The sequence below is a fragment of the Rhinoderma darwinii genome, chromosome 13 (assembly GCF_050947455.1).
Source record: "Rhinoderma darwinii isolate aRhiDar2 chromosome 13, aRhiDar2.hap1, whole genome shotgun sequence".
NCBI lineage: Eukaryota > Metazoa > Chordata > Amphibia > Anura > Rhinodermatidae > Rhinoderma > Rhinoderma darwinii.
In genome coordinates this window covers 818585-840261 of record NC_134699.1, presented here as the reverse complement: position 1 = coordinate 840261, position 21677 = coordinate 818585, and the positions used below count along the sequence as shown (strand labels likewise).

General features: G+C 46.3%; 1 protein-coding gene and 1 long non-coding RNA gene across 6 annotated transcripts in view; one reads left to right on the top strand and one right to left on the bottom strand.

The window, feature by feature from the left end:
• Positions 1–21677, bottom strand: part of LOC142666215 (uncharacterized) — a 93891-nt gene that overhangs the window by 36083 nt on the left and 36131 nt on the right. The window lies entirely within an intron of this gene.
• Positions 1–21677, top strand: part of EYA2 (EYA transcriptional coactivator and phosphatase 2) — a 199309-nt gene that overhangs the window by 167708 nt on the left and 9924 nt on the right. For all 5 annotated transcript variants that reach the window (XM_075846197.1, XM_075846195.1, XM_075846196.1 and 2 more), the window contains 3 exons: positions 3651–3740; positions 20496–20554; positions 20760–20920. In XM_075846197.1, the coding sequence (XP_075702312.1) occupies positions 3651–3740; positions 20496–20554; positions 20760–20920 (310 nt within the window). The remainder of the gene's footprint in view (positions 1–3650; positions 3741–20495; positions 20555–20759; positions 20921–21677) is intronic.

Below are 21677 nucleotides of genomic sequence, written 5' to 3'. Positions count from 1 at the left end.
GCATTATGACCCTCCTGACTCCATCCACGGCAGCACTTCCCCATCTGTAACTTTCTTCATCCTGAGCGGCCCAGTTCATAAGATCACAGTGAAGTTGACACAGCAAAAGATTATCACAGAATTTATTTTAGATCAGGTATTTATTTTTACTGTCCAGTCTGGGAGGGGGAGGGGATATATTTGGGGAGAGGGATGTTACAAGGATGTCACATGATATCTAACGTCCGAGGTATAACACAGAGCTCTGCCACTAATACTCCATATAAGAACCGACCTTGATGTCACCCTGATCCATTCATTGCATTCACTTTTCTCTCCTTATCGCCCTAATGGTACCAAAATGTCGTCAGAGGAGCCACAAGTGGTTCTCTACGCTGCGGGAATGCCACGGGCTGCGACTCGCTCCTTCACCGCCGCTGCACTAAAGTATTCCCCTGGCCGGCCGCCAGCCCTAAAAGTCAAACATTACCTGCCAGAGTGCATTAGCGGGGTGTCAGTGATGTCCCAGGGCTCGCCGTCCCATAAACATCCAGTGAAATTATCTCTTGGCAAGAGGCTGGCGGCCCCGCGCTCCAGAGATGTCACTCAACTTTATGTGTGCGTGTGTTTTAATGGGCAAGGCAATGGCAAAATGCTCTGAACTCAATCAAAAAGCACTTCTCCAGAACTGGGATCAAGCTCAAAAAAGCAACAACTTCTCTCCCTTTTTATTAATTACGCTTTTGAAAGAATATTTGGAGTTCAAGCCGCGGTATAAATCCATGGGAAATCTTATCCTTGGCCTCCCCGCGCTGGCTGCTTTGTAGAACTTGGGGTAGTCATAAATTATAGTGTCCGCACTGAATTAATGGCAAGAAATTTACAGCCGGTCAGCGACAGCCACCCCTGCAGACTATGAACATATTACATAGAGTTACATGCTGCGTCCTGAGCCCTGCGACCACCCCGAGCGTCACGCCGTCCACAAGAGGCTTCAGCGCGCCAGGAATATGGAGGATTTTATCCTGGGATATCACAAATGGGGACATGAACTTATGGGGGCAATCCCACTGAACTGCTGAAAATAATAGGAAGACATCCAGCTCCTCTGCTCTGTGGGGCTATTACCAATCAGAACATTAATTACTTATTGATTGGTTATAATTGGCTAATTGTTTTTAGTGATGTTGGTACAGGGGGCGGGGCTGTGACTACCCCATTTACTTTTAGTGATGTTAGTACAGGGGGCGGGGTGGGGCTGTGACTACTTCATTTCTTTTTTAGTGATGCTGCTACTGGGGGCGGGGCTTTGACTACCCCAGTTACTTTTAGTGATGTTAGTACAGGGGGCGGGGCTGTGACAACCTCATTTATTTTTAGTGATGTTAGTACAGGGGGCGGGGCTGTGACTACCTCATTTATTTTTAGTGATGCTGCTTCAGGGGGCGGGGCTTTGACTGCCCCATTTATTTTTAGTGATGCTGCTACAGGGGGCGGGGCTTTGACTGCCCCATTTATTTTTAGTGATGTTGGTACAGGGGGCGGGGCTGTGACTACCTCATTTATTTTTAGTGATGTTGGTACAGGGGGCGGGGCTGTGACTACCTCATTTATTTTTAGAGCTGCTGGTATTACAGGTGAGGCAATGAATAACTCTCATGATGATGGGAATACTGGCTGGCTGTGAATACCTCATTCAATTTACAGAATGTAATGAGTGGAGTCATCCAAACCAAACGCTCTACACCAGATTTAGCTTTCAGATCACCTGTATAAGTAGTGCCGCCGTGATTGTGAAAGAAATCTATGTTGGAACAGACAATTTTTCTGGGGTGACTGTAGCTGGCGGACAGCCACAGAATGTATATTCGAGAGGCTCTGTGAAAATGAATGGAGGAGAAGTATCCCTTATGGCAGCCATATTGGTGGTGACCCTGCTTTCACAGATGAGGATTCAAGGACTTGTATTTACAGGGAAGAGATTACATTGAAGCCTTGTACACAGATCGTAGCGATCACTGATCCTTTATATGTGTGGCGTGAAATATTCTCTCGATCAATGATCTCCAATCTGAGACTCTGACTGATATCAAACTACAACTCCCAGCATGATAGCTGCAGATTAGCAGGGCTTGCTGGAGGTTGTAGTTTTACATCGGTCCGAGCCTCAGATTGGAGATCATTGATCGAGATTAAATCGTGTTCCACAACCGGCAGAACGAGTCTGAGGCTGGCGAGTTCCTAAGTAATTAAGTGCAATTAAAGGGACGGCGTTGTCTGTGATTTGCAGCACTTTCTATTTGTGCAGGTAAAACCACGAGGAGGAGGAGGGGGGGGGGGTTCAGTGCTCAGAAAGCTGCTGATTGTCTCTTAATCCGTCTCTAACCCTTGGCTGACATCTCCGGGAGATAAGCTCCTCAGAATAGCGGTCTGATTTAATAAATACACATAATTAATACCTTCATCCTTGTGGCAGTGTCATTATTTGCGCACATTCTCTACAGGTAGTTGGCAGCAGAATAGACGTGGGGCCGGCTCGCATGAAATGCTGACAAAAGCCTCTAACGTGTGGACTCGTATCCGCATTGTCCTCGCCTCTTGAATGTCAGAGTAATTGGGACATAAGTAAACAGGAGAGAATTCAGACACCGAGACGCAGGTTTACTGGAAGCCGCGCAAGTCTGAACATTGGGTGAGAGGCGTTCCTGTGTCAGAAGTGGGGGCCACAGGCCACGTTGATGTATACACGTCTCTCCTCGTACATTATACACATATAATATACCTCCGCCATCATCAGCGACATGGCATCGCGTTGTTTTGCGAAACTCTTTTCCTGTCCCTGCCAAGTATCCTGAGATGTGGGCAATTTATTACCTGTCCATCCTTGTAACTGTCCCGCTGTATGGAGCCAATGCCAGAGACGGCTGTAATAAGATGTATACGTGGAGCGAGAGAGCAAGAAATATGAAAGTGTCAGACTTCAATGATCTGTCCAAGTGATGTAATAACCTGCAGATCTGAGGGGTCCGAACAATGAGAGCGGCACAGGAGGAGCGCGCAGGACCCTCCATCCCCCAGAACCTGCAGTCTCCGTACCTCCTCCATCTGCGGAGACCACAAGCATCCTTCTCTAATTAACATTCACTCTGCCAAGAATGCGTAATAATTAGGTTACCGTGCAGTAAAGACGCCGCCACAGAGGTTGATTAAAACACACGAAGACCCTCCTCTGGTGACCCCCCAGGCCACTGGGTGCAGCTCGTCTGTGGACCACTCACGCCGAGGAGTCAATATACTGCGGCCACACAGGGAGCTGAGACCCAACAACTAATACAAGCCGCAGCAACAACCCCCAAAAAAAGATGACCCGTTCACCAGTGGCGGTTCCGTTACTCAGTTTCATTTCCCACAGTGGCTCCTGTATATTATTTATTTCTCAGTCGTCTTCATGATGGGGGCCACTTGGTCTATCGTTTACGTCTTTTGTTTGGATATGTTTATCATGGCTTCTGTGTTTTCTTATTGGGAGAAAGGGACAAAAAGATGCAGCAAATCATAATCACGTCCTGCAGCTTCAGATGTGAGATCTCTAAACCTCCCATTCACTTTATAGCAAAAAGTAAAACTGTGAGGAGTAATGTCCCCCCTGACCGGTCTCCGTCTCTCCCCAGGACACGACCACATCAGTACGGATAGGTCTCATGATGGAGGAAATGATCTTCAACCTCGCTGACACTCATCTGTTCTTCAACGACCTGGAGGTGAGTGCCCCCATACAAGGTTATTACACATGACACCCACCGATCCGAGGCGTCGCCTGCGTAGGGGGCGGAGCTTATTAACTGTAATCAGGAGAGATCGCCATACTGAGCCCATAATGTTCCCCCCCCCCCCTCTCTGCTCCAAATAAATTATTTCTCACCAGTATAAATGTTTTCTAAGGTGGAGGGGCAGAGAAAACACTGAAACATTGTAACAAACTATCATAAAGCTTTGTGTCGCTGTCCATGTGTTTGCAATGTCTAGGCTGGATACAATTGTCTCCACATCTCAGGAGAACAGAACTTGCTATGTACGGGTTTGCAGTCTATGAATGTTAACTAGTGTTCAGATTCACTGACAGCAAACACATCTTGGTAATGGTGAGGAATTGTAACACAAAGTCTATTAGAGAATTGCAGAAATTTTCATTTATACACATAAAACCGGAAAAACCCCTATAATGCCGGCTGCACTGTGAAGAATGGAGGTTCTCACGTCTACGTCCGTGGTCTTGTACACATCTCTACTATGATTGTGTTATATCTTTTTATAAACCTCTGCTGCTTACTAGCCGTCCCCATGTTTTATAGTGTGTGATATATGAGCATAGACGAGAGGAGTAAATGTATTCATGGGCGCAGTGCGTTCAGAAAGTGTTCACCCGCTTGATTTTTGTCCTTTTCCGTTGCATTACAACCTGGAATAAAAAGGGTGTTTTACGTTTGGATTGTTTTGCCAGGTCCATTACATAAAATCAAATTATTACAGTGGAATGAAAAGAAAACAACCTTGATAAAAAGAAAAAACAAAACTAAAAAGTTGTGGGTGTATATGTATTCTCCCCCTTTGTGTAGTGTACGTATTATACTGATCCTATATACAGACACTACATCTCCTCTGTGTACATCTTATACTGATCCTATATACAGATACTACATCTCCTCTGTGTACATCTTATACTGATCCTATATACAGACACTACATCTTATACTGATCCTATATACAGATACTACATCTCCTCTGTGTACATCTTATACTGATCCTATATACAGATACTACATCTCCTCTGTGTACATCTTATACTGATCCTATATACAGACACTACATCTCCTCTGTGTACATCTTATACTGATCCTATATACAGACACTACATCTCCTCTGTGTACATCTTATACTGATCCTATATACAGACACTACATCTCCTCTGTGTACATCTTATACTGATCCTATATACAGACACTACATCTCCTCTGTATACATCTTATACTGATCCTATATACAGATACTACATCTCCTCTGTGTACATCTTATACTGATCCTATATACAGACACTACATCTCCTCTGTGTACATCTTATACTGATCCTATATACAGACACTACATCTCCCCTGTGTACATCTTATACTGATCCTATATACAGACACTACATCTCCTCTGTGTACATCTTATACTGATCCTATATACAGACATTACATCTCCTCTGTGTACATCTTATACTGATCCTATATACAGACACTACATCTCCTCTGTGTACATCTTATACTGATCCTATATACAGACACTACATCTCCTCTGTGTACATCTTATACTGATCCTATATACAGACACTACATCTCCTCTGTGTACATCTTATACTGATCCTATATACAGACACTACATCTCCTCTGTGTACATCTTATACTGATCCTATATACAGATACTACATCTCCTCTGTATACATCTTATACTGATCCTATATACAGACACTACATCTCCTCTGTGTACATCTTATATTGATCCTATATACAGACACTTCATCTCCTCTGTATACATCTTATACTGATCCTATATACAGACACTACATCTCCTCTGTATACATCTTATACTGATCCTATATACAGATACTACATCTCCTCTGTGTACATCTTATACTGATCCTATATACAGATACTACATCTCCTCTGTATACATCTTATACTGATCCTATATACAGACACTACATCTCCTCTGTGTACATCTTATATTGATCCTATATACAGACACTTCATCTCCTCTGTATACATCTTATACTGATCCTATATACAGACACTACATCTCCTCTGTGTACATCTTATACTGATCCTATATACAGACACTACATCTCCTCTGTGTACGTCTTATACTGATCCTATATACAGACACTACATCTCCTCTGTATACATCTTATACTGATCCTATATACAGATACTACATCTCCTGTGTACATCTTATACTGATCCTATATACAGATACTACATCTCCTCTGTGTACATCTTATACTGATCCTATATACAGATACTCCATCTCCTCTGTGTACATCTTATACTGATCCTATATACAGACACTACATCTCCTCTGTGTACATCTTATACTGATCCTATATACAGACACTACATCTCCTCTGTACATCTTATACTGATCCTATATACAGACACTACATCTCCCCTGTATACATCTTATACTGATCCTATATACAGACACTACATCTCCTCTGTGTACATCTTATACTGATCCTATATACAGACACTACATCTCCTCTGTGTACATCTTATACTGATCCTAAATACAGATACTACATCTCCTCTGTGTACATCTTATACTGATCCTATATACAGACACTACATCTCCTCTGTGTACATCTTATACTGATCCTATATACAGACACTACATCTCCTCTGTGTACATCTTATACTGATCCTATATACAGACACTACATCTCCTCTGTGTACATCTTATACTGATCCTATATACAGATACTACATCTCCTCTGTGTACATCTTATACTGATCCTATATACAGACACTACATCTCCTCTGTGTACATCTTATACTGATCCTATATACAGACACTACATCTCCTCTGTGTACATCTTATACTGATCCTATATACAGACACTACATTTCCTCTGTGTACATCTTATACTGATCCTATATACAGACACTACATCTCCTCTGTGTACATCTTATACTGATCCTATATACAGATACTACATCTCCTCTGTATACATTATACTGATCCTATATACAGACACTACATCTTATACTGATCCTATATACAGACACTACATCTCCTCTGTGTACATCTTATACTGATCCTATATACAGACACTACATCTCCTCTGTGTACATCTTATACTGATCCTATATACAGATATTACATCTCCTCTGTGTACATCTTATACTGATCCTATATACAGATACTACATCTCCTCTGTGTACATCTTATACTGATCCTATATACAGACACTACATCTCCTCTGTGTACATCTTATACTGATCCTATATACAGATACTACATCTCCTCTGTATACATTATACTGATCCTATATACAGACACTACATCTTATACTGATCCTATATACAGACACTACATCTCCTCTGTGTACATCTTATACTGATCCTATATACAGACACTACATCTCCTCTGTATACATCTTATACTGATCCTATATACAGATATTACATCTCCTCTGTGTACATCTTATACTGATCCTATATACAGACACTACATCTCCTCTGTGTACATCTTATACTGATCCTATATACAGATACTACATCTCCTCTGTATACATCTTATACTGATCCTATATACAGATACTACATCTCCTCTGTGTACATCTTATACTGATCCTATATACAGACACTACATCTCCTCTGTGTACATCTTATACTGATCCTATATACAGACACTACATCTCCTCTGTACATCTTATACTGATCCTATATACAGACACTACATCTCCTCTGTGTACATCTTATACTGATCCTATATACAGACACTACATCTCCTCTGTGTACATCTTATACTGATCCTATATACAGACACTACATCTCCTCTGTGTACATCTTATACTGATCCTATATACAGACACTACATCTCCTCTGTGTACATCTTATACTGATCCTATATACAGACACTACATCTCCTCTGTGTACATCTTATACTGATCCTATATACAGACACTGCATCTCCTCTGTACATCTTATACTGATCCTATATACAGATACTACATCTCCCCTGTATACATCTTATACTGATCCTATATACAGATACTACATCTCCCCTGTGTACATCTTATACTGATCCTATATACAGATACTACATCTCCTCTGTGTACATCTTATACTGATCCTATATACAGACACTGCATCTCCTCTGTACATCTTATACTGATCCTATATACAGATACTACATCTCCCCTGTATACATCTTATACTGATCCTATATACAGATACTACATCTCCCCTGTGTACATCTTATACTGATCCTATATACAGACACTACATCTCCTCTGTGTACAGTCAGCCAAGCCAGGGTCAATATGAAGCAGAGGTCAATTGTAACAGCAGAGCCAGGAAACAAGAGAATCACAGACAAAGGACAAGCAGCAAATTAAGGTATAAGTAGACCAAGGGCGGGAGCTAGAACCGTCTGGCCAGGCTGCGATAGGCTCTCCCACTCCTCAGCCTACCAGCCTGAGTGGTAGCAGATAGTCACTCTAGCAGACCTAGGAACAGATGCAGGCTGATTAACCACGGGCGTCGACACAGAAGCTGTGTCAGGCAAATCCTTCACAGTACCCCCCCCTTTTATGAGGGGCCACTGGAGCCTTACTAGGTGGACCTGGCTTGTTGGGGAACCGAAGATGGAACTTCCTGAGCAATAACCCGGTGTGAACATCCCGGGCGGGTACCCAAGTCCTCTCCTCAGGCCCGTATCCTCTCCAATGGACCAGGTACTAGAGGGAGCCTTGGGCCATCCTGCTGTCCACAATCTTGGCCACCTCAAATTCTACCCCTTCAGGCGTAAGAACGGACCAGAGGTTTTCTCGAGGTAGCCAAGGACGGGGAGCAGCGTTTCAGGAGGGAGGCATGGAACACGTGTATTTGAAAAGATGGGGGTAACTCCAGCTGGAAGGAGACAGGGTTAAGGTCCTCAATGACCTTGTACGGCCCTATATACCGGAGAGCAAACTTTTTGGACGAAACTTTAAGGCGCAAATTTCTTGAAGACAGCCACACCAGATCCCCGACCACAAACAAGGGGTTAGCAAAACGTCTTTTATCTGCTAGGTTCTTCTGAACCTGGGCCGAGACTGTGCACAGTTCCCGATGAACGACATCTACCTCGGGATTGTTGGAACCACCAAGTGAAATGGAGGAGAACCGTGGATTAAATCCAAAATTACAGAAAAAGAGGTAGACCCCTGACGAGTTACTGACCCGGTTATTGAGGGAAAATTCGGCGAGAAATGAAGGAGACCCAATCATATTGACAGTCAGAGATAAAACACCTTAAATATTGTTCTAGAGACTGATTAGTCCTCTCGGTTTGGCCATTAGTTTCAGGATGGAAGGCCGAGGAGAAGGACAGATGAATCTCCAACTTCTTACAGAAAGCCCTCCAAAACAATGAAACAAATTGTACCCCTCTGTCAGAAACAATATTGACCGGAACCCCATGGAGACGCAGGATGTGTTTGACAAACAAGGTAGCTAACGTCTTGGCATTGGGTAGTTTCTTGAGGGGCACAAAGTGGGACTTCTTGCTGAAGCGGTCTACTACAACCCACACCACCGACTTGCCTTGAGATGGAGGCAAATCGGTCATAAAATCCATGGAGATATGGGTCCAAGTTCTCTGGGGAATGGGCAAAGAACATAGTAAGCCCGCTGGTCGGGACCTGGGAGTCTTGGACCTAGCACAAATTTCACAAGCGGCGACGTAGGCCTTAACGTCTTTAGTCAACCCAGGCCACCAATAGGTTCTAGAAATTAGGTGCTTGGTAGCCAGAATGCCTGGATGGCCAGATAGTGCAGAGTCATGATTCTCCCTGAATACCCTTAGCCGGAATTGCAGGGGAACAAACAGCTTGTTCTCAGGAAGGTTCTCGGGAGATGAACCTTGATCAGCCGCAATTTCGGGGACCAAGTCAGAATCAATAGAGGATATGATTATACCTGGGGGCAAAACACAAGCAGGATCCTCCGGTGGAGGAGGGCTGGCCATGAAGCTACGCGACAGCGCATCAGCTTTAATATTTTTAGACCCAGCCTTATAGGTGACCACAAAGTTGAATCTAGTAAAAAACAACGCCCATCGAGCTTGTCTCGGGTTTAGCCTCCGGGCAGATTCTAGAAAAACCAGATTCTTGTGGTCGGTAAGGACCGTTACCTGGTGCCTAGCCCCCTCCAGGAAGTGGCGCCACTCTTCAAATGCCCATTTAATGGCTAAGAGTTTGCGGTTGCCAATATCATAGTTACTCTCAGTGGGCGAGAACTTCCTGGAGAAGTAGGCACAGGGACGGAGATGGGTGAGGGACCTGGGACAAGACAGCACCTACTCCCACCTCGGAGGCGTCAACCTCCAGGATGAATGGCTCCATTTGGTTACGCTGAACCAGCACCGGGGCCGAGATAAAGCACCTCTTAAGGATCTCAAAAGCCTGGACCGCCTCCGGAGGCCAGTGGAGGAGATCAGCACCTTTGCGAGTAAGGTCCGTAAGAGGCTTAGCGATGACCGAGAAGTTAGCAATAAATCTCCTGTAATAATTAGCAAACCCCAGGAAGCACTGTAAAGCCTTCAGGGAGGCAGGTTGGACCCATTCAGTAACAGCCTCAACCTTGGCAGGGTCCATGCGGAATTCATTAGGAGTGAGGATTTGACCCAAAAATGGTATCTCCTGCACCCCAAACACACATTTTTCGGTTTTAGCAAAGAGTTTGTTTTCCCAAAGGGCCTAGAGCACCTTCCTGACATGCTCAATGTGGGAGGACCAGTCCTTGGAAAACACAAGTATGTCATAAAGGTACACAACAAGAAATACCCCCAGGTAGTCTCTTAAAATCTCATTTATGAAATTCTGGAAGACCGCAGGAGCATTACACAACCCAAAGGGCATGACAAGGTATTCGAAATGACCTTCGGGCGTGTTAAACGCAGTCTTCCACTTATACCCTTCTCTGATTCGGATAAGGTTGTAAGCCCCCCGAAGATCAAACTTAGAGAACCATTGGGCCCCCTGAACCTGATTGAAGAGATCAGGAATCAGAGGAAGGGGATACTGGTTCCTTACAGTGACCTTATTCAGGTTACGGTAATCGATGCACGGCCTAAGACCACCATCCTTCTTCCCTGCGAAGAAGAAGCCAGCACCTACCGGAGAAGTAGAGGGACGAATGTAACCCTTGGCCAGGCATTCCTGGATATACTCTCTCATGGCTTCCCGTTCGGGACAAGAGAGATTAAATATCCTACCCTTAGGAAGCTTAGCTCCTGGTACCAAATCGATTGCGCAATCGTATTCTCTGTGAGGAGGTAACATTTCGAAGCTTATTTAGAAAAAACATCAGCGAAATCCTGAATAAACTCAGGTAGTGTGTTCACCTCCTCAGCGAGAGAAAGCAAATTACACCGTGTTCCAAATTATTATGCACATTGGATTTAAGTGTCATAAATATTTAATTATTAGTTTTTCAATTAAACTCATGGATGGTCTTGTGTCTTAGGGCTCTTTGGATCATTGTAATCAATCTCAGACACCTGTGATAATTCGTTTGCCAGGTGTGCTCAATCAAAGGAAAACTACTTAAGAAGGACGTTCCACATTATTAAGCAGCCACAGGATTCAAGCAATATGGGAAAGAAAAAGGATCTCTCTGCTGCCGAAAAGCGTGAAATAGTGCAATACCTTGGACAAGGTATGAAAACATTGGATATTTCAAGAAAACTTAAGCATTATCATCGTACTGTGAAAAGATTTGTGGCTGATTCGGAGCACAGACGGGTTTGTTCAGATAAAGGCATAATGAGGAAGGTTTCTGCCAGACAAATTAATAGGATTAGGAGAGCAGCTGCTAAAATGCTATTGCAAAGCAGCAAACAGGTATTTGAAGCCGCCGGAGTCCCGCGAACCTCAAGGTGTAGGATCCTCCAGAGGTTTGCAAGTGTGCATAAAGCTATTATACGGCCACCCTTAAACAATGCTCACAAGCAGAAACGGTTGCAGTGGGCTCAGAAATACATGAAGACTAATTTTCAAACCGTGTTGTTTACGGATGAGTGCCGTGCAACCCTGGATGGTCCAGATGGATGGAGTAGTGGATGGTTGGTGAATGGCCACCATGTCCCAACAAGGCTGCGACGTCAGCAAGGAGGTGGTGGAGTCATGTTTTGGGCTGAAATCATGGGGAGAGAGCTGGTAGGCCCCTTTAGGGTCCCTGACGGTGTGAAAATGACCTCTGCAAAGAATACCTCTGTCATTGGCTGCTATGGGCATAAAAGGAGAGAAACTCATGGTGTGGCCCCCATGTTCCCCTGACCTCAACCCTATTGAGAACCTTTGGAGCATCCTCAAGCAAAATATCTATGAGGGTGGGAGGCAGTTCACATCAAAACAGAAGCTCTGGGAGGCGATTCTGACATCCTGCAAAGATATTCAAGCAGAAACTGTCCAAATACTCACAAATTCAATGGATGCAAGAATTGTGCAGGTGATATCAGAGAAGGGTCCTGTGTAACATGTAACTTGGCCTGGTAAGTTTTGTTTTTATTGAAAGAGCTTTTGATTGCTGTAAATTCAACAAATTACCATTTTAGTTCTCTTTACAACCTTTAAAATGTTTTGATCTCTGTTGTGCAGAATAATTTGAAACAAAGAAAATCTGTTATCATTGGGAGATTTGTTCATTAAAATTTGCATTATACTCCAGCGGTTGATGCTGAAGATTATACTGACTGTCATTTGCATCGACTATTTAGGAAAATCAGCGAAAAATAACATTTGCATAATAATTTGAAATGCGGTGTAATAGAAAAACATGACGTCAAGCATTCATTACCCCATTTGGTACGATCCCCAGTATTCCAGTTAAACGTGGGATTATGCATCTGCAACCAGGGAAGGCCTAAAACCAAATCGGACGATAATCCCTGCATCACCAGTACAGAGCACTGCTCCAAATGCATGGAGCCAACAAGGAGTTCAAAAACAGGGGTATGCTGCATAAAATAACCATTAGCAAGAGGAGTGGAGTCGATACCCACTACCGGGACAGGTTTAGGCAAATCAAATAATGGCATAGCAAGAGACATAGCAAATTCCACAGACATGATATTAGCAGAAGACCCTGAATCCACGAAGGCATTGCCGGTAGCAGACCTACCACCAAAAGAGACCTGAAAGGGAAGCAAGATCTTATTAGGTTTCATGTATACGGAAAATACCTGTGCGCCCAAGCGACCTCCCCGATGGTCACTTAGGCGCGGGAGATTTCCGGCTGTTTATTCTTACGTCTAGGACAGTTGTTCACTTGATGCTTGTCATCCCCACAGTAGAAGCAGAGACCATTCTTCCTGCGGAACTCTCTACGTTGTTGGGGAGACACGGAGGCCCCGAGTTGCATAGGTTCATCCGAGTTTTCCGTGGAAGAACGAAGCAACGGAGCCTCGGAAGCCATCATAGGGGAGCCAGAAGAGAAGGCACAAAAATGTTCAAGTCGTCGTTCCCTGAGACGTCGGTCAAGACGTACCGCTAAAGCCATAACCTGATCTAGAGAGTCAGAAGAGGAATAACTAACAGGTCTTTCAGAGCGTTCGACAGACCCAATCTAAACTGGCACCTCAAGGCAGGGTCATTCCACCGAGAAGCTACACACCACTTCCTAAAGTCAGAACAGTACTCCTCAACGGGTCTCTTACCCTGACGTAAGGTCACCAGCTGACTCTCGGCAAAGGCAGTCTTGTCAGTCTCGTCATAGATGAGTCCGAGAGCCAAAAAGAAACGGTCAACAGAAGAGAGTTCAGGGGCCAAGGAGAAGGCCTATTCCTGGGGCCCGTCCTGGAGCCGGGACATAATTATACCCACTCACTGGCTCTCAGAACCTGAGGAGTGGGGCCTCAAACGGAAATAGAGCCTACAACTTCCCCGAAAGGAGAAAAAAAGTCTTCCGGTCCCCTGAGAACCAGTCAGGCAACTTGAGGTGGCGTTCAAGAGGTGGGGTGGAGGGCACTACCTGGGTGGCATCACGCTGGTTGCACCTCTGAGCCAGGTCTTGGACCTGTAGGGAGAGACCCTGCATTTGCTGAGTCAGGGCCTCAAGGGGATCCATAGTGTGTCAGGGACCAGGGTAGAAAAGGTATATGGGCCTGTGATTATGTAATGTCAGGATAGGGAGACAGACAGGTGAGCCCTAATCTACCCGCCACTCAGTCCCTGCCTACTTGCACAGCCCGTCCTAGGCGACGGCGTACAACTGTGCGACGGTCCCTACGCTCAATATGTGCACGACAGACAAACAAGACAAGGGTACACAGAAGCAATGGGAAGTGGGGAAGTTGCCCACTGCAACACCGTGAGCAACAGCGTAGTGGACGAGCCGAGTCAAACCAGGAGTGTTCGTGGTAACAAATGCAGAGCAGGAGAATAGTCAGTCAAGCCAGGGTCAATATGAAGCAGAGGTCAATAGTAATAGCAGGAACAGTAGAGCCAGGAAACAAGTGAATAACAGGCAAAGGACATGCAGCAAATGAAGGTATAAGTAGACCAAGGGCGGGAGCTAGAACCGTCTGGCCAGGCTGCGATAGGCTCTCCCACTCCTCAGCCTACCAGCCTGAGTGGTAGCAGATCGAGTCACTCTAGCAGACCTAGGAACAGATGGAGACTGATTAACCACGGGCGTCGACACAGAAGCTGTGTCAGTCAAATCCTTCACAATCAGTATAGTATGTGCACAGGAGATGTAGTATCTGTATATAGGATCAGTATAAGATGTACACAGAGGAGATGTAGCATCTGTATATAGGATCGTATATAGGATAGAGTGTGCAGCACTGACAGCAGCTAATATCCAGAGTAAACGCCGTGTGCAGCGCTGACAGCAGTAGACGGGCGGGGAGTGATCAATAAGGTGCTGGTTGGTGGTCTCCGGTATCTGGCGCCGCGGTGACTGCAGAACATCCCACATTTGATGGGGGGTGCGTGGGGGGAGGATCCATAGAGCCAACCAGATGATCGAGGTCCCACAGATGCTCAATTGGGTTCAGGTCTGGAGAATTAGGGGGCAGGGAAGTACTTGGAGGTCTTGGTCGTGCTCTTCCAACCACTGTCGGACATTTCTAGCGTGTGACGTGTCGCATTGTCTTGCTGGAAGATTCCATCTGCCCCAGGGAAGACAATCAGCGTGTAGGGGGGAGGGGTGACATGATCTGCAATGATGGATTCACACCCAAATCGCTTCAGAGCCGTCCACATGCATGAGTGACCCAGAGAACGCCATGAAATAATCCCCGCTGCAGCTTTGTTACATAAGAGCGGTGACCGTCCCTCTTCTCCGGAGCCCCATACGCAGTAGGTTCGCTGAACGGTTGTATTAGACACACGTCTGGTCGCCCCTGGTAGGTTTTCACGGTGAGCTGCTCTGCTGTAGCGTGTCGTTCGGCCCTCGCGCACCTTCGTAGCAGACGTTCACCTCTCATGGCACGTGGTGCTCCGCAGTTTCCACGTCTGTTATTCCCAATGGGGCCACGATGCACGGTCACCACAGCAGCACGCGAACAGTTCACAAACCGCGCTGTGTGAGAAACGCCAACACCCTGGGCCCGAAATCCGATAAGCAGCCCTTATTACAGCTCTGATAAATCTGATGGTAGATCTGCCCAGAGCTCCGAATAAGCAGCATTACATCTTTAACAAGTTTCCTGATCATCGGTGATAAATGGGGTTAAAATGTGTTCATGTTTAACTTATTCCAATATTCTCCTGATCTCAAAAAATCTCAGCGCTCTGGTCATATGTGTTGTGCGCCTCCAGCCATCTGCATGTGACACAGACGGATTATACAGCCCGCGGACACGGGGGGAGGAACGTCTGTTACTGTTCATCTAATTGTGGGAAATGAAGGTTAATGACTTGTACAGGTGAAAAGTCTTAGTCTGCTCCATCTGCGCAGACACTGGGATTCACCGGCCAATTAACCTGATGTTTACCCAGCGTTGAAATAACACGGCCACAATCCGTCCTTCCTGTCCATTTCCACCAAATCGTTTCCTAATTTTCTCTCTTTTTGGTAATTACGCTGCACGATCCGGTCAGTGACAGCGTTCATTGTGGAATCATCGCTCCCCAGCGGTAATAGAAGCAATCTACAATAGGGACATAGTAAAAAGAATAAATATATAGAGGTGGACTGAGCAGGTATCCTGTGCCGGTCATAGTGACTCCGTAGACAGATCTGTATTATATTCCCGGTGCTGCTTATCCGTGGCATGAATACAGAAGATGTGCCGCTATATAATACACACATGCCGGTGGGGTTTCCTGTGCTTGGTAGACATGGGATGAACTCACGGTCCATATACAGAGATTACACTCCGAGTTCATTCCTTGTCAGGAGATCACTAGACACGCTGATCGACACCGCTATCCTCTTCATTCCATGTCAAGCAATCATATATATATACTATGTGACCTCCCTGTATATTTACACCAGGTGGTGATCACGTTCATTCTTATTACTATGTCCCTATAAAATCTATCCTAAAACTCAGGTGTAGGACAAGCCCCATGTCATCGCTCTACATGAGAGGCGGCTGTAATCCGGGGGGAGGGTCTGGCTATAGATTGTAATGATGACAGCGCACAATCTGCTTCTGTAGTGACAGTCGGCTCTGGGGCTGCAGTCACAGCGTGGCAACTTATGTATCCGCTCGTGACGTCAGAGTGCGCCACATATGACAGGTGGAGATCTGCAGGACGACTCTTAGGCCCTCAAAAGTCCGTCTGGATTTCAAATAACACCGTGGAAAATGCTTTCTCTGCCTCCCATTGATGTCAATGGGAGGTCAGAGACGTAAACGCCTGAAGATAGGGCATGGCGCTTTTTTTTCCCACTAGTGGTTTTTATGGGGAAAAACGCTTCCGCCTCCCATTAATATAAATGGGAGGCGTTTTCAGCCGTTTTTTTTGGCGCGTTTTCCCGACGTCAAAAACGTGCCCAAAAACTCTGTGTCCACTTCCCCTTATACTGTATCCTCCTCACCCCCATTACCTGCCACAGATATCTCACGGTGACCAAACTTAAAGGCTTTGTACCCTATGCACAGTCCCTCTTATCGGCATTATTAGGGGGTTCCCTCATCAGGACCCCCATCTATTAGCCAGAAGTGAGAGCCACTAGGAAGAGCTGCTCCGTATTTTCCAGACTCCTGTTGATTTCAGTTTTTGCTGCGGCCTCCCCTTATGGCGCAATTACACGGAATACTTCTCCCCGCTGATGCTCCAGGTTGTGTGCAGCTCGTCTGTATTTCCACCCGCGTCTCCGATGAGTTACGTGTCCTTGTCCCTCTTAGTCTTTAGATCAGGCCTGACAACTTCCCCGCAACGCAACGATCAGCGGCCCACGAGACGCCATGAAGCGACGACCTCCCAGAATCTTCACCCTGATTTGTTTCCTTTCGGTCTATTATACTCGTTATTAATTAAAAGTCACGTTTCATTCCGCATAATATTCACCCTCTTGCTACTTTGTTGACATTTGGTCTGTACCCCAAACAGTTTCATTATTGGTCGTTTGCCGTTGGATATTAATCACATTTTCTACTTGAACAGCCCGGGCGCTGGTAGAAAATAAACTTTACCCCTTTAGGAGTTTTGGCCTGGTTTAGAGCTGTAGCTTTGTTACATGGTGCCAGCGTGTACTCCACAATCTTACCAGTCAGCCTGAGGTCAGTATCATCCGCTGCAGCCAGAGACATCTGTGTGAGGCGTGAGCGCCACCGTGTGGTAAGACGTAGAGGGGCGAGCTCCTGTAAGACGACATTATCCAGACATCTGCCCCGCAGACATATCCCTCTGCCAAGTACCTGCATCACACGAGGCGGAGAGCGGATCCACAGATGTGTGGGCTGAGGCTGTAACAACGTGTGGAAATAGGATTTCCAGCGGATTGAGGGATCGCGCCAATTAACAAGTGTGAGGTGAAATAATTACACATGAGGTCGGCCGGAGACGAAGAAAGTTGTTCTCTTAAAGGGCCAGTGTTCATTGAATGAGGTTTAATCGCTCATTGTCTCCTCTTCCTCCTGCCGGGATGTGTATCTGGGTCACCTGCACGGCTCCGGTCTTTACCATATTTTGCGGGGTGCATTGTAGGCCACCCTGGCATGGAGTAAACCAGTGCTGCATGTTCCCACATCTAATGTGATTGCAGGGAAGAGCGGATCAGCAGGGAGTTAATGTTCATTAAACAAACCACTGAGAGCGGGCGTAATTCAATAACGACTGGCACATTCAATGATGGAGGGGAACAGGTGTGCACTCCTCCCCACAGCGCCATCCAGAGGACACATTTATGTCAGGATTGGCTACTTTGCTCAGTTTTGCACAGTGCAAGAATTTAATGGATTAATGTACCGCCATTCTGTTCTGTGAAAGTGAAGCGCTTCATGTAACGCACGGATCGATGATGCTCGATGGAAAATAAGCAAAACCGGGACTAAACTTCAATCGGAGCTTTGTTCTTCCTGACAACATGGGAAACAGTGCCACCTGGTGGTGAGATTCTCATGTAATACAGTCTCCGATGATGCTCTGACATAGTAATGGTGACCGCTCGCCCCGGCCTCAGTACATGAAGCGGATCCACTGCTTTCTAACAGACTTAGGGGGAATTTATTTTTCTTTTTGTCAGTTTTTTGGCATAAAAAAAAATGTGCAAATGGCTCAAAAGTCGTAATTTTGACATTTAAAACATTTGCCCAAATGTGGGCGGGGCCTTATACGGCCCGACATTTATTGTCATCTGTGCCAGAAACGGATGCAATTCTACTCGTTACTGTAGTGTCGCTGCAGAATTTACTTTGACCGTTAACGTTGGACATTTGTCTGAGTTCCAAATGAATGAACTCCCTCTCGCTGGTGGATCTGAGGCCGGCCGGAGGCCATGACACGCAGCGTCAGTGTTCAAACAGTCTCTGCCCCCAGGGGGCGCTACCCTCTTTATAGGAAAACGAGAGTGGGCGGTCCCCTGCACATAAACATTCTACATATGGTAACGGTTCACACATATAAAGATACTCAAATGTTTTTGACACTGGACTGGATTTGACTTTCTGGCGCACGGATGACGAGAATTGTGCGTCATTTAATAAGAGGTGTGCGCATCTTACTCCAGCGTTGTTTAGATTAATTATGGCGTATAAAACGCCAGTCTTAATAATTTCCCCCCTTTTTAGAGTTTTATTACTTCACCAATTAAGATCTCTGCTGGCTGTCCGTGAATGGAAACATTCATAGTTTACATTCAGAAACCCTGTCTCCAGCTCCATGTCGGTGCGGTGATGGATGATGGGAGTGCGCCTTCATCATTGTCTTATGTCTCCATCTGCTGATGTCATTCTTGCCAACTCCTCAGGATTTTTGCTTGACGTCGCGGTTTGTTACTGCCCCTCCCCACTACATTACACTGCAGAGGGACGACCGTCCACCCTGTGTGACCGCAGTCATGTTTAGCTTGGTAACGGGAGGGAGCCAGACAGTCGGTTATGAGGCAGCGTCTCCCCAAAATATCAGTGTTTTTTTAACCCGGAAAATTGGAAAAACAGATCCTTGTCCACACAAATACCTATCCCCCTACATAGTGCAGCCAGGAGGATGGAGCCCCGCACTGTGCATTATGCTGATCTCAGGGGCCACAGCTCAGACACCTAACATGGGGGCACTGGATCCCCCCCCCGCTATACACTGCATCATGAGGGCACTGGATCCCCCGCTATACACTGCATCATGAGGGCACTGGATCCCCCGCTATACCCTGCATCATGAGGGCACTGGATCCCCCGCTATACACTGCATCATGAGGGCAATGGATCCCCCGCTATACCCTGCATCATGAGGGCACTGGATCCCCCGCTATACACTGCATCATGAGGGCACTGGATCCCCCGCTATACACTGCATCATGAGGGCACTGGATCCCCCGCTTTACCCTGCATCATGAGGGCACTGGATCCCCCGCTATACACTACATCATGAGGGCACTGGATCCCCCGCTATACACTGCATCATGAGGGCACTGGATCCCCCACTATACACTGCATCATGAGGGCACTGGATCCTCCGCTATACACTGCATCATGAGGGCACTGGATCCCCCGCTATACACTGCATCATGAGGGCACTGGATCCCCCGCTATACACTGCATCATGAGGGCACTGGATCCCCCGCTATACCCTGCATCATGAGGGCACTGGATCCCCCGCTATACACTGCATCATGAGGGCACTGGATCCCCCGCTATACACTGCATCATGAGGGCACTGGATCCCCCGCTTTACCCTGCATCATGAGGGCACTGGATCCCCCGCTTTACCCTGCATCATGAGGGCACTGGATCCCCCGCTATACACTGCATCATGAGGGCACTGGATCCCCCGCTATACACTGCATCATGAGGGCACTGGATCCCCCGCTATACACTGCATCATGAGGGCACTGGATCCCCCGCTATACACTGCATCATGAGGGCACTGGATCCCCCGCTATACACTGCATCATGAGGGCACTGGATCCCCCGCTATACACTGCATCATGAGGGCACTGGATCCCCCGCTATACACTGCATCATGAGGGCACTGGATCCCCCGCTATACACTGCATCATGAGGGCACTGGATCCCCCGCTATACACTGCACACTAGTCACTTCTGTGGATTCCCTGATGTTTCTGGTGCTTTATACTCAGATTGTCGTCTTCTTCTAGGAATGTGATCAGATCCACATAGACGACGTCTCCTCAGATGACAATGGACAGGACCTGAGGTAAGAAGCCTTGTGGCCCCCACCGTGGCTGATAGTTAAGTGTGCAGAACGCCTGATCTATACAACGTGGCGGACGAGCTGAGTGTCACTATGTGGCATTGTACAGAAGAGGGCGCCGCCATCGTCCTCTGCTATTACTGCCATATATTATGTTGTGTTTTTTCGCACTGACACCCCCTCTCTCCTCCTGTTTCTCCCCTCTCAGCACATACAACTTTGCTGCAGATGGTTTTCACAGCTCGGCCGCAGGAGCGAATCTCTGTCTGGGATCTGGGGTCCACGGGGGAGTCGACTGGATGAGGAAATTGGCGTTTCGCTACAGAAGAGTGAAGGAGATGTACAACACCTACAAGAACAACGTAGGAGGTGGGTGTCCTGGAGGGAGGCGGCAGCTGGAAGTGCCCCCCATGACATATATTACCCTGTGTAATAAATACTGGGGAATGAGAGCACAGGTTGCTGCAGGCCCTGGTACCTGAGGGGCCCGGAGACCCTTCCGCCACACCAGAGGACGACACTGCTAGAACTGGCACATTATAGTTGGAGAGCGGCTGCTTCAAAAAAGATCGGTTTCCCTCTTTTCCGTTCTCCTGAGATCTCTCGTTCCCATTCACACACATTATATAAACTCTGCAGCGTGAGGGGTTAATTATGGCATCGTCTGCCCCGGCGCAGCGTAGTTCGTGACTGTTTCTCTCCAGCTTTGATCTCATTAAACTCTTTACTTTCATCCACAAATGTCATTGTTTTTTCTCGCATTGATAACGAGCAGGAACGGCTTCACAGATTTGTTGCCGCAGCGAGCGCTCATTCATTTATTCTCCAGAAACTCGTTCAATGTAATTATTATGTAAAGGACGACCCCTCAACTTCATCCATTCAGCCTTACTAGAAACCATTTCTCCACTACTGCCCACTACAGGACACTGACACTTGGGGTACAGGATAATGATACACTGACACTTGGGGTACAGGATAATGACACTGACACTTGGGGTACAGGATAATGATACACTGACACTTGGGGTACTGGATAATGATACGCTGACACTTGGGGTACAGGATAATGACACTGAAACTTGGGGTACAGGATAATGACACTGACACTTGGGGTACAGGATAA